General features: G+C 38.6%; 1 protein-coding gene across 1 annotated transcript in view; it reads right to left on the bottom strand.

The window, feature by feature from the left end:
- tut7 (terminal uridylyl transferase 7) overlaps positions 1–14,293 on the bottom strand; it is a 60,300-nt gene that overhangs the window by 45,500 nt on the left and 507 nt on the right. The window contains exons 2-8 of the mRNA XM_056458834.1: positions 9,932–10,218; positions 7,343–7,461; positions 6,401–6,508; positions 6,143–6,320; positions 3,984–4,072; positions 3,568–3,619; positions 1,374–1,443 (exon numbers count right to left, since the gene is read on the bottom strand). Of these exons, the coding sequence (XP_056314809.1) occupies positions 1,374–1,443; positions 3,568–3,619; positions 3,984–4,072; positions 6,143–6,320; positions 6,401–6,508; positions 7,343–7,461; positions 9,932–10,211 (896 nt within the window). The 5' untranslated portion in view covers positions 10,212–10,218. The remainder of the gene's footprint in view (positions 1–1,373; positions 1,444–3,567; positions 3,620–3,983; positions 4,073–6,142; positions 6,321–6,400; positions 6,509–7,342; positions 7,462–9,931; positions 10,219–14,293) is intronic.

Here is a 14,293-nt window from a genome sequence, read left to right on the forward strand (position 1 = left end):
CTCAGTTATGACATTTCTTTCTGTATAGGTGTTTTATTCATCAACATAAATCATTCATGTCTATTTAGTATTCAAATGAAATGAAATAGATTAACAATGTTGTATGTGACTCTTAATAATCAAACAAAATCATTACAAAAAATTACAATTGCAAAAATAACACCAAGAAGGCTGCATTTTAATTCAGTATTATTAGATGATATTTTATTTGTAGCATTATTAATTGAAAGGTAGTACTAATGTCAAATTAAATCCACCCAAAAGGTGGTGGTAGGACATCATTCATTCATTCAAACAGAAAAACTGAACAAAACATGAATAGATCAGTGAATAATAAATGATGAAGCTGGTTGTATTTATCGACAAACTTACTAGGTAATAAGAAGATTTAGTAAAGAATTTTACTCATGCAGGAACATTTACATATAACAAATAATATACATTTATATTCAGAGCAGCATTATAGACTGTAACTGCGGCTGTTCTTCCCGCGTCGTCACTCATCGGTGAACAGCGCTTTCATTTCTAAAGCCGATCGCAGCCCTCTCTGTTGAGCGGGTGAAGACAATGACCAATCAAAGGAGTGTAAGACCACGCTTGACAGTGCTCAAAAAGCAAGCGGGATGATATTTACATTGGTTTATTTGCTATAAATGCTCATGTTGTTCTGTGCATGTACTTTAGTTTTGTTTGAAACATTCAGAAAGATTGTTTTCTTTGAGCAGGTCAAATTGAAGGTACAGTTCATATATCTGACTGCTGTATTAAAGGACAAAATTGTATTACAAATAATATATATTTATAGAATTTAATAAAAAAAATAGTTGTGTTGTGAAGAAAAAATCTAATCATGTATGGAAAGTATCATCAATCACTGAAATATTGAATTGAACCAAATCAATGGCATGATTATCGTAATTGAACCAAACCGTGAGACCAGTGTAGGTTCACACCCCTAATAATTAGTCTAGTCTCCAGTGTTACATGATCCACCAGAAATCATTCAGATATGATGGGAAACATTATTTAATATTATAAAATTATCAATATTATGTTATTATTAACATATTAAATGGATAGTTCAACAAAAAAACACACACAATTCTCATAATTTACTCACCTTTCACTTATCGCAAACTTTATTCAGCTTTTTTTTGCTGTGTTGAACACAAGAAGATATTTTGAAGAATGTTGTAACCATTGACTACCATATTATTTATTTTCTTTACAACGTAAATCAATGGTTACCAGTTTCTAGCATTCTTCAAAATATCTTCTTTTGCTTTCCACAGAGCAAACGAGCAACCTTTTTTGGGTGAAGCGTCCCTTTAATTTGAACATTTTTAGAAAACAATAAATAGAGTTAAACGCACCTTGATTTCTCTTTGCACACAACTACAGGCATCCTCCTATGAAAGTCTCCCTCCACACTGTCAAAAAGAGCTGTGAACATGAAAACAGACGGTTTTATTTGGTGCTTGTACTTTATTGTAAAAGTCAGACAGAAGGCAAGATTGTGATCACACTAGTTATTAACTTGACCCCTAAAATGAACCCAACATTAGAGAAAATATATATTATTTTCATATTTTTACGAAGGCTGTACGCATTTAGGGTACAAAGGTTGTCCTACGGAGCTATACCAGCTATAAAACCATTCTTACGCCACAAAAACTACACACACACACACACACACACAATCTGCTGCTTTACCTTTTATAAATACTGTCTTGTGAAAGCTTTTATACACTAATGCAGGTACTTTTACATTAGAAAACAGACCTTTTACTGTAGTCAAAAATGAGTGTGGTCCACAGAGTAAACATTGATGCAATAATACACACTGATGAAGGAAAAACCTGGACATTCACAGAGTTTGTGATGAATATGAGGTTGTTTCTTCATGCAAAATAGATTTGAGGATTAAAATTAAATGCATCTGCTTAATTTAAGGCCAAGTGAAGGCGGGACATTTTTGACCCGAAGGACAAATGGTGTGTGACTGTTTGTTGTTACTTTGTAAATTATGTATATAAGTTGTTTGTTAAGATAATTTCTTGTTATTGAGAATAAGTTGCATGTATTATTTGTGAATTTATTGTGTTCGGGACTTTTAATTTGAAATCTCTTAGGTTGTATAAAATGGCTGACTGCTCATGAGGTTATCACTTCCTGTTAGCAAGCGATCGGCAAACATGAATTGTTTGCATGTGCTCGTCAATGAATGTATTGATTTCAGGGACTTCAACAAGTGATTTAAGGGACAATTTCTTAGTGGTGGCAAAGCGAGGCTTCGTGAAACACTGAAACAGTTTAAGCAAATGTGTCGAAGCTTCGAAACGTTTCGAAACCCCACTCTACAGTGACGCCTAGTGGTCATTTTTTATGTATTGCACTGGAACAGTTTCAGCAAAGAACAGTTGAGCAGATTGAGGTATTAAACCCCACTTTGTAAGATCGAATCCTCAAGTGAAATAGTGGAGTGGTTAGGGTTCCAGACTTCCATGTGGGGATTGTTGGTTCGAATCCGGGCTGATTCAGTTATTTTGAAATGCTTTAATATCAGTTTGAGATGCTTTGTTTGTGCATCGTTCTGTTTCAACATTGGTCTGACATCCGAATAAACACTTTGGGAATAAATATAGCTTGTTTCGGTCATAAAACAGGGTTGTTGCTAAATCAGATACAGTTGTGGACAGAAGTTAACAAGAATTATTTATGTTATTCATTAAATTTCCCCGTTATTGTATTTTATTAACGTCTACCACAACTCTAAACCCAACCATCACAGTACTGTAAAATATTAATTATTGTTTTACAGTTACAAAAATGATGCTAAATTGATGGCGTATCAGCAGCTGTATCACATCTAGACTACACCATAAACAGTAACATGATTAAAATACATAAAATCACGATTTTGGAGTATTTGTACAAGTCGGGATTCGAACCCAAAAGTAATGTGAAGACTGTGTCAACATGCACACGCACAGTCCACTAGGCCATACGTGACAAAACCATATGTTTGACCCTATCAGTGAAATGCAGATTCTCCAAGTCTCGAAACGCTTCTGAACTGATCGATGCTTTGAATCGCTTTAGTCACGTGACCAGGTGTTTCGAAACACTTTAGTCACGTGACCTGGGTGTTTCGGATCATGCTTCGGTGCAGTGTTTCGAAACACTTGCGCTTCGGGATCTCGACACAGTGTCGAAACGTCAGTTTCACGTCAGCCATCCCTACAATTTCTTTCATATAGCATGCAGCCAACGAGGTATTTTGCTTTATATTTGTATTTAGTGTTTGAAGTTTCTAAAGTTTGTTTGTTTGTTTGCTTATGTATGTTTTGATTTGTATGAAGTTCATTTGTTTTGTATTTATTGTTTAGTTTTCACGGTGGATTTGGGGAAAAGCCATCAAATAAATCAGTATTATGGAAACCACTTGTGCTAGCGTATGCTTGAGGGAAATTACATGGTGTATACAGAATTCAAAGACAACAGTGGGATCAGACGAATCCCACAAGGCATTGTTTTTAACCTTGCTTTTTTCATTTTTCAACTTACAGCTTTTAGAAAGATGCTCTTGAGCTGCAAGCAGGATGTCAGGATGCTGGAACTGATGAGAGAGAGAGCACAGAAAATGTATTGAACAAACATCACAAGCAAAAATGTACCTAATATGCTTAAAACCCGCACACCAAGGAACGTACTTGACGTAAATTATATTTGGTATGGTTTACGTCTTAGATATTATACTGTACACACAAACTGAGGCTCTGTGTCCAAATTTCAGAGATAATTCAATGTGTATCAGAGGTTTGAGTCAATAAAATGCTTCAAGTGTGATATGAGGCTTAATAATTGATGTATTATTGTGATTTGTTTCCTACAATAACTGAAGGAGGTAAAGTTCACGAAAAGACAAACAAGACAAGTGTCTAAACAAAGATAAAGAGCCTTCAAAAGCACTTTCTACTCACATGGGATGGAAACTTGACATCGATGTTTACGTCAGAATCTTTGAAGCCAAATTTGGTGCTGGAAGACCCGTATAACCTGAACTGGCATTCTGCAGTGGAAAAGTCGATAAAATGTATTGAAGAATCATTAAAAAAGGACTCAGTGAGCTTCAGATTACGCCCATTCAGATACCACATTTCACAGAGTGTCATTTGGCTGTGTTTGAATGTAAAGGCTTGCACAGTTTCACAGTAAAAGTGGATGATATTAACTAAAATGAAAACCTTGATTAATTTAATAATTAATAAATATAATGATTACTTTATTTTCAGTTTCAAAAATTATAGTTCTTTAAAAGGTGGGATTTTTTAGCATCACATGCAGTTTAAAATGACAAGTGGAAAGCCCAAATGTTTCCATAAATCGTGAATTCACATACGGCTATATATTTTTTTAAGGGATATCATTAACAGGGAAAAAAAAACAAAAAAAAAACACACAACATTTTTTATTGAGGCATCTGTCCAATCAGAGCAGAGTAAAGCAATCTGTCCAATCAGGGGAGAGGAGATCTATTAGACTAATCAGAGAAGAGAAAGACCAATCAGAGCAGAGTAAAGCAATCTGACCAATCAGAGCAGATTAGAGTGATCTGACCAATCAGAGCAAAGTAGATCCATCAGACTAATCAGAGTACAGCAGAGATAGACCAATCATAGCAGAGATATCCGATGAATCAGGTCAGAGTGAAGCAACCTGATCAATCAGAGCAGAATAGAGCCATCTGATCAATCAGAGCACAGTAGATTCATCAGACTAATCAGAGTAGAGAAATCAACCAATCAGAGCAGAGTAGAGCAATCTGACCAATCAGAGCGGATTAGAGCCATCTGACCAGTCAGAGCAAAGTAGAGATAAACCAATCAGCTCAGAGATATCCGATGAATCAGGTCAGAGTAAAGCAATCTAACCAATCAGAGTGGATTGAAACAATCGGACCAATCAGAGCAGAGCCATCTGACCAATCAGAGCACAGCAAACCCATCTGACCAATCAGAACGGAGTATAACCATTTGACCCAGAGCAGAGTAGAACTATTTGACCAATCAGAGCAGAGTAGATCCATCTGACCAATCAGAGCAGAGCCATCTGACCAATCAGAGAACAATAGAGATGTCTGAACAATCAGAGCGGAGTACAGCCATGCAACCAATCAGAGTGGAGTAGAGCCATCCGACCAATCAGAGCAGAGCCATCCGACCAATCAGAGTGGAGTAAAGCCATCTGACCAAAAAGGTTGGAGTAGACATATCCAACCAATCAGAGTGGAGTAGATCCGTCTGATCAATAAGAATGGAGTAGAGCCATCTGACCAATCAGAGCAGAGTAGAGCAGAGCCATCTAACCAATCAAAGCTGGGTAGCGCCATCTGACCAATTAGAGCAGAGTAGAGCCATCTAACAAATGAGAGCAGAGTGCAGCCATTCGATCAATCAGAGCAGAGCCATCAGACCAATTAGAGCAGAGTCAGAACCAATCAGAGCGGAGCCATCCGACCAATCAGAGTGGAGTAGAGCTATCTGACTGATCAGATTAGATCCATCCAACCAATTAGCGCGGAATAGAGCCATCAGACCAATCAGAACAAAATAGGGCCACCTGACCAATCAGAGCAGAGTAAAGCCATCGGACCAAAAAGAGCGGAGTAGAGATATCTGACCAATCAGAGCAGAGTAGATCCATCTGATCAATAAGAATGGAGTAGAGCCATCTGACCAATCAGAGCAGAGAAGAGCCATCTAACCAATCAGAGCGGAGTAGAGTCATCTGACCAATCAGAGCAGTCAACTGACCAATCAGTGCATATTAGAGCCATCTGACCAATCAGAGTGAAGTAGAGCTATCAGAGCAATCAGACTGGAGCCATCTGACCAATCAGAGCAGATTAGAGACATCTGACCAATCAGAGCAGATTCTTGACTCGGAAAAGTAAGGGTTTAGAAAGACCTGATCCTTCAACAAAACCTTACAGAGAAAATGAAGCTGTGTCTGCAATGTATATAATGAGAAAATTAAACTGTCCTGACCTTGGACCAACATGAACCTATTAGAGGAGACCTCCAGAACACAGTCAGCATAATAAAGGCAACTTTTAAAGTGCTGCTTTGCGGATACACACCTGGAAGAACAGGATGAAGGACTTTTTCAATGAGAGCAAGAATATTTTGCCGTTGTTTCAAATCCTCGTCGTTTAAACCAAATTCAGTGACGATGTTTTCTAGTGCAGAGCTGATTGAAAGACAGTGTGTTTTTGCAGGAGGAGGGATGTTTAACAGCTGCGCCAGTTTCTGCAGTTCCTGTGAAGACCAGACACAAAATTAAGTCAAAATGACCAACAACAGAGCAGTTTTAGTTTAGTCTTGATCATCTTCATTACCTTGGCTTTCTTCCTGTGGGAGCGTTCTCTGATGTGACTGAGAGCTGGCGAGATGTCCTCACAAAACACCTTACATTTATCACATCTGAACTTCAGGCTGACGCTTGACTAATTAAACAAGAAAACAACCAAAAATTAAGAAATCAATAAATGTGATTTCTGTAAAATACACTGTTTACTCTGTTTAACTAAATACTAAAGAGAAAAACAACGTGACACTGAGTACTGGAGTAATGCTGCTAAAAATTCAGCTTTGACTCTTATAAAATATATTAAAATATTGAACAGATAGTTTTAATTATAATAGTATTTCAGAATATTGCTACTAAAGTGACTTCTTTCATAATTGTGCAAAAAAAATTAAAAAAAATGTAAATAAATAAATAAAATAAATTAAAAATTAAATAAATAAAAGAAAGAAAGAAAGAATTTTTTTTTAAACATTTAAAATAATCAAATTAAATTAATTAAAATAAAAAATTTAATAAATGAAAATAAAATAGAAATTAAAATAAAAAATAAATAAATAAAAATAAATAAATTAAGCAATTTAAATAAATAAATAACATCCTGACACAATTCTGTTTAATTTGACAACAAATGATTGTAGCATGTTAATGTGATTACTGTAAACTACTGCTTAACTAAACACTGAAGCTTTGACAATCTAAAATACATTTAAACAGTCAACAGATATTTAGTATTTAACATTATTTCACATTGTTACCATATTATGGTGAACTAAAGTGACTCATTAAAAAAAAAAAGTTCCTGATTATTGCTTGTTTTGACAACAATTAACTAGTAGCATATAGCATTGTAATGTTTTTGAAGCTTCATATAAAGATTATGTTACATAAATACATAGTGCCCCTAAAGTAGTGCCATAAGTGAATGTCAACTTTGAGAAAGACCTAACAGTTTCGTTTATGGTATACAAACCTCCTTCGGGTCAAAATCGCTGCCCTCTGCTTCCAAACACAGCTGTAAAACGTCCCGTCTCGTGAGGCAACTTTCAATAGACACAAACTTGCTCTTGTCCCGCCAGCTCTGCGCTCCGTCTGACAGAAAGACATGATGGAGACTGACATTAGCTGCACTTTAAACCTCAGTAACACGCATGCTGTTTTGAAACAACTGTATATAAATTTACCCATGTACAGTGCATAGTAGTCAACATACTAATATAAAGTAGTCAACATACTAATAAATTAATTAACACACACACGCACGCATACATGCATATATACATACATACATAGTGGTGTGAAAAGTGTTTGACCCCTAAACCTAATAACTGGTTAGGGCACCATTAGCAACAACAACTGCAATCAAGCGGATTCAATAAAATTCGATGAGTCTATTACAGCGCTGTACAGGAATTTTTCACACTCATCTATGCACAACTGTTGTAATTGGGTTTTTGAGCATGAACCGCCGTTTTAAAGGCCATGCTACAGCATCTCAATTGGATTCAGGTCAGGACTTTGACTAGGCCACTTCAGGTCTTCTAGGTCTTCTTCTTGTTTTTCTTCAGCCATTCAGAAGTAGACTTGCTGGTGTGCTTTGGATCACTGTCCTGCTGCAGAACCCAAGTTTGCTTCAGCTTGAGGTCACATTACTGAATGTCCTTTTCTAAAATTCTTTCATTTTTAGTTTAGCAAAATGACTTTATGACGTGTGTGTTTACGATGTGTGTTTTACATAATGGGACACACGTCTTCCAAAAAGTATGGGCAGGAAGGTGTGGGGAGCAGAGAGAGGGGAAGGATCGGCATAGTACCTCGAGGCGGGAATTGAACTTGGGTCAGCGTGAACAACGGAGTGCATTTGTCAACGCACTACCACTACACCATTGGTGCCGACTAGTCTCTTTCTTATAGGGGAGTCATGAACCCTCACCTTAACTGAGGAGAGTGAACTCTGCAGCTCTTTGTATGTTGTTGTGGGGTCTTTTCTTTTGTGACCTCTTGGAAGATTTGCCGCTGCGCTCTTGGGGTAGTTTTGCTCAGCCGGCCACTCCTGGGAAGGTTCTCCACTGATCCATGTTTTCGTCATTTGTAGATCATGGCTCTCACTGTGGTTCGCTGAAGTGGCTTCATAACCTTTTCCAGACTGGCAAATGTAAATCACTTTCTTTCTCATTTCTAAGGATCTCAGCATGATGTCCAGCTTTTGAGGATCTTTTGGTCTACTTCACTTTGTCAGGCAGGTCCTATTTAAGTGATTTGTTGATTGCGAACATGTTTCGCAGTAATCAGGTCTCGGTGTGGCTAAAGAAATTTAACTCAGGAGTAAAAACCAGAGTTAAGTTGTGTTTTAACAGGGGCAAACACTTTTTCACACAAGCATGGCCAGTGCATCCATGGAGGCAATCTAGGGTGGCAGAATAGTGAGGGCGGCGTCTGTGACACACACCCATCCACCCCCCAATGCCCCCACGGTCCTCACTTTCATCAGCAATACACCCCCCCTCCCCCGCCCCCCCGCTCTACACTTCGCGAACCGGTCGCTTTCAGTTTCAGGTTGAGGGCGGCATGATCGTCGTTTGCCTAAAACACCAATTCAGCTTGTAGTTTCCCTAAAGTATTAGCCCCCCTGTTTATTATCCCCCCAATTTCTGTTTAACGGAGAGCAGATTTCTTCAACACATTTCTAATCATAATAGTTTTAATAACTCATCTCTAATAACTGATTTATTTAATCTTTGTCATGATGACAGTAAATAATATTTGACCAGATATTCTTCAGGACACTTCTATACAGCTTACAGTGACATTTAAAGGCTTAACTAGGTTAATTAGGTTAACTAGGCAAGTTATTGTATAATGATGGTTTGTTCTGAAGACTAGCTTAAAGGGGCTGATCATTTTGACCTTAAAATGGTGTTTAAAAAATTAAAAACTGGTTTTATTCTAGCCGAAATAAAACAAATAAGACTTTCTCCAGAAGAAAAAATATTATCAGACATACTGTGAAAATTTCCTTGCTCTGTTAAACATCATTTGGAAAATAATTAAAAAAGATTAAAATTCAAAGGGGTTTAATAATTCTGATTGCAACTGCATGTAGTTTTGTATTTTGTTTTCCTTTAATAATGCAAACTTCCCATTTAAAATTGTTTAATGATCTGAAACATTAAAGTGTGACAAACATGCAAAAGCAGAAGAAATTAGTAAGATATGAAATATCAATCTGATATAAACATCTAAAGCTTGCAGTTTGGGACTTATAAAGTAATCCTAAATGGATCAACAGTTTTATTCACGTCACCTCATACTTCAGTTTCTCATCAAATCTGGCAAAGCTGTGATGAAGCAAAATGTTATTGGCTGTTTTTTAAGCAGGGGGAGGAGCTACTTCATACCCTGTTCTCTCTTTGCGTTTCAAACATCAAACATCATATAAAAAAAAAAAAAAACACACATTTCACAGCACTTCACGGAGCCTTCAGCTTAATAATTGGCAGGTAATAAGCTAATGGTAGAAAGTGTGAATTATCACAAACTAAGTGTTTATCGTGTGTTTTACCGTGTTTCTGTCCATCTCGCGGCCGATCTCTCCAGTTCCTCCGGTCGGCAGGTGAACTCCTCTGGACTCGCTCTCTGTGGGACGGACTCTGACCAAACGCTGGACCCTCCGGAGAGCTGCAGGACAGAGACGCTTTGGCTCTTCTGTTGTTTTTGGGACTGTAAGTGTGGTCATGGCTCATGTCGTCTCGTCCCCGCGGACTCCTCCATCGCTCGGCTTCATCTGCTTCCCTCTGTCTCCGGTATCGCGGAGAGAACTTCCTGTTTCCTCGATCCGCCATTGTGGATCTGGAACAACAGAGAGGAAGTTAAAGCCTGCATGAAATGAAACCTGCGACCGTTTTTTTTTTTTGTATTGTGATGCAGTTCCTAGAGAAACAGAATATTAAATGAGAAAACAGTGGGTGTGGCTTGTTTTTTCTACTGCAAGCTGATTGGATATAGTAAAGTAAGCATTTAATTCAGAAAGATGGGGAAAAGGGGAGAGATATTACAACCTGACAGACTCCTCCTCCTCACCATTTCTGTTTGCTGTCAAAACTGACAGTTGGAGGGGCGTGGTTAATATGTTAGCCACGCCCAATACCTCAGACAGACCTAATCTGAGAATTTAGTGCATTTTCAATTACAAGGGCAAACTATTTTTCTTTTACTTAATGACATGCACAGATGAATTATTCACTGTATGTATTATTATCACATTAGTATAATTGTTAATATCATTTATAAATTACCCAATAAATTATATTTTATTAACGTCTACCCCTACCCCAACCTTAAACCTACCCCTCACTTAACGTAAAAACAGCAATTATTCATTCATTTTCTTTTCGGCTTAGTCCCTTTATTAATCCAGGGTCGCCACAGCGGAATGAACCACCAACTTATCCAGCACGTTTTACGCAGCGTATGCCCTTCCAGCTGCAACCCATCTCTGGGAAACATCCATACACTACGGACAATTTAGCCTTCCCAATTCACCTGTACCGCATGCTTTGAACTGTGGGGGACACCGGAGCACCCGGAGGAAACCCACGTGAACGCAGGAAGAACATGCAAACTCCACACAGAAACGCCAACTGACCCAGCCAAGGGTTCGACCCAGCGATCTTCTTGCTGTGAGGTGACAGTACTACCCATTGCCTCACCCAACAGCAATTTTATTGATGTAATAATATCAATAATTCTCTTTAACTTCCATCTGCAGCTGTATCCCTTCTAGATTTTACCCCGTTGATGCACTTCAACTGAAACTTTTTAATATTGAGTAGGGGGCGGAGCTTTCTTTTCTCATAATACTCTTTCTGTAGTTACTTTTTTTTAGACGAGCACATGCAGAGGCATAAATCAGCCTTAACAGTTGACGCATAGACGTGGCCGTCGCTGATGCACACCTCTCAAAAATTTAACTACACAATGCAACGACGCGTAGCGCAAGCTCTGTGATTGATCGGCTTTGTAGCTCTGACGAGTGTGGGTGGGACCGAGAGCCGCGCGAGCCCGATGGATCGATTGTTTACAAGCGTAGACTCCCGTGAAAGAGCTCCGGATGGAAAATGTAGTTTTGTGTTTACCTTACGATTAAAATTGTTGCACGTTCGCCGGTTCCTGCCTAAAAACAAGCGAGTTTGAACAGCATGTACATTAAGGAAGCGTTCAGAAAAAACAAAACACCAGCGAAGAAACTCGACACACAGGAACATAAACACCTCACTTCCAACTAGCGTTTTGGAAGTGTTATTGCAGAGCAACAGAAACAGCGCGCGGAAACATGAATGCACAGCTACGCGCGTTGCATGTGCCGTGGGTCACGCCGATCACTTAGAAGTGTAAACCAGGAGTATAAACCAGGTTTTAAGGGTTTAGTGATTGGCGTGACCCACAGCGCCTGCCTTGCGCGTAGTCGTGCATTTATACTTCTGCACACTGTTTGTGTTGCTCTGCAATAACACTTCCGAAACGCTAGCTGGCAGTAGGTTATTATGTTCCTCTGTGTCGAGTTTCTTCGAGGGTCTTTTGTTTTTTCTGAAGTAGCTAAAACTCGCTAATTCAGAGGAGCGAACCGGCGGACGTGCAACAACTTTATTCATAAGGTCAACACAAAACAAAAGTTTCCATCTGGAGCTCTTTTATGAGACTCGACACTTGTAAACACTCGAGCTCGCGGATCTCAGCACCGCCCACGCTTATCACCACGACCAAGCCAACCAATCACAGAGCTTGCACTATGCGTTACTGCGACGTGTAGTTAAATTTTTTGAGAGATGCGCTTCAGCCACTGCGAGGGCTATGCGACCGTGTGCGGTTGTTGTCAAATGTACGTTGACACCAAAATCGGCAAGAGCGTCAAAGTAGCCGGAAGTCATTCTTTTTTTAAACTCTTCGCCGGTGTGAGCGTTGAGGAGAGTTGAAATCAAGTTAACTTTATGGTAATGAGCTTTGACGCAGTTTGGCGGCAAGCAATCAGAATGAAGAAGTCCAGCTTGCGTACCTGTGAGCTTTGATTCCGACCACAATTGTTCTCCAGGGTTTGATTATTGCGCTAGCTGGATTTCCAATTATTTGCAACGTTTTCTTACAGGAACATACATTAAAAACTGGCGAGTTACTGATGTGCGTTAATGTTATACAATTTTTACTTTAAAAAATGGGGAATCTCATGTACACGGCAGTACAAAACAGTATTGCTGCTTCAGGATATTTCAGACATATGGACACATCGGATAATTAAGTGGAGCAAAGCCACACCACAGGCAACTTGATCTTCCATTGTTAAATAAATTTGATGAAAAGTGCGCAACATTTTCACACTAGAATGCATGTTTTATACAGGAACGTAACTGATATGCTGCAACGGCTCCTTTAAATACAAGATCAATGTAGCGAATTTTGACGCTCTCGCCGTCGGAGCTAAAGGCAGACAGCGTTGTCCCCAGTAGTGATGTGCGATACCACTGGTGTCCGATCCGATACCAAGTAATATGAAGGCGAGTATCGTCGATACCGATCCGATACTTTGCCCAAAATTACTGATTGGGAAATTAAAGTAACAAGTAATGTACTTAAAAGAGTCACTTCATACTGAATATGAGACATATTACGTGTTATTCTTGTTTATTGATGAAGAGTTATCATACAAAAAAAAAAAAAAAGAGCCAACTTACATATTTATTGACAGCATCTGAGCATGTATATCTTAAAATGCCCGCAGGAACATCCAAACAATAAACATTCACACTTTTTGGTTTAGTGACATGTTAATCCGTTCCCCTTAAAGATTTTTAACCTTTTTCCAGTGCTTTATCATTGTCACCGAAACCCAAGCCCCCAAAATACAGCCACATCACCACATTTTCTCCCTCTGTACCTGGATAGTGCCTGCCTGCTGCACTGAAGCACTCTGAAAGCGATATCGGTCTCGCCCTAGCGGCACATGTGCCTCTCCTTTCCTCCTCTTCTGACCACCTAGTTATGACATTGTCGTATTCTGTCTTGTGTTTATATGTAGATCTTTGATTTGATTTGTGGTTTTACAACAGAACTTCGCTGTTTTGTTACATGCGTCAGAAACCGCATCATTTGGGTTTATGGAAGTGAAGTAGCTCCACAAAAAACTTCGCTTGCAGTCACTTATAACCAATGACAACATGTGCCACGCCATCGGACTGAGTGGCTAGCTAGCGTGCTCTGCAATTGTACCATGCCATATTACGCACATGACTTGGCAGGCGGAAGAACAAGTAGTTCCTACTAAGTTGGTATTATTCAGATAAACTAGGGTAATTGTGGTTACTTTCAGCTGTATTTCTATATCCAATAAACTACATATTTGCTCTAAATTACTGAAATATCAATATTTTGATAAGATAATTGATTCTAAAACATGTCGGAGCTATCGATATTTTAGTATCGATCCGCACATCGCTAGTCGCCAGAGCGACATTTGAGGCTCTCACCACCTTCGACGCGAACGCACAATAAATCAACTTCAACGGTCAGAGGGGCGTGGCTAAAAATATTTTGGCTGAAGCGTGACGTCAACAGAGAAGTACCGTCAATCCAAATGCGGAAGCAAATACTCAGACTTTAATTGAAGATTACCAAAAAACACTTATTTTTTTCACTGGATTAACTTGCACGTATTAATTGTTCACCTAAAGAATAACAAAATGCGCAAGCAAAAAAAACAATGCCCATTTTGATTTGAGACAGACTTTAAATTATATCATGATGTTTTTATTACAATTTCACAAACATTAAGCCCACTTTTTGCAAATTTGTTGCAATAATTAACATAAAACCCTGTTATTAACACTTATAATTCAATGAAACGTACAATATTTAGTTCTGACAATGAAACAAA

This window comes from Danio aesculapii, chromosome 5, assembly GCF_903798145.1.
Source record: "Danio aesculapii chromosome 5, fDanAes4.1, whole genome shotgun sequence".
In the NCBI taxonomy this organism is placed as follows: domain Eukaryota; kingdom Metazoa; phylum Chordata; class Actinopteri; order Cypriniformes; family Danionidae; genus Danio; species Danio aesculapii.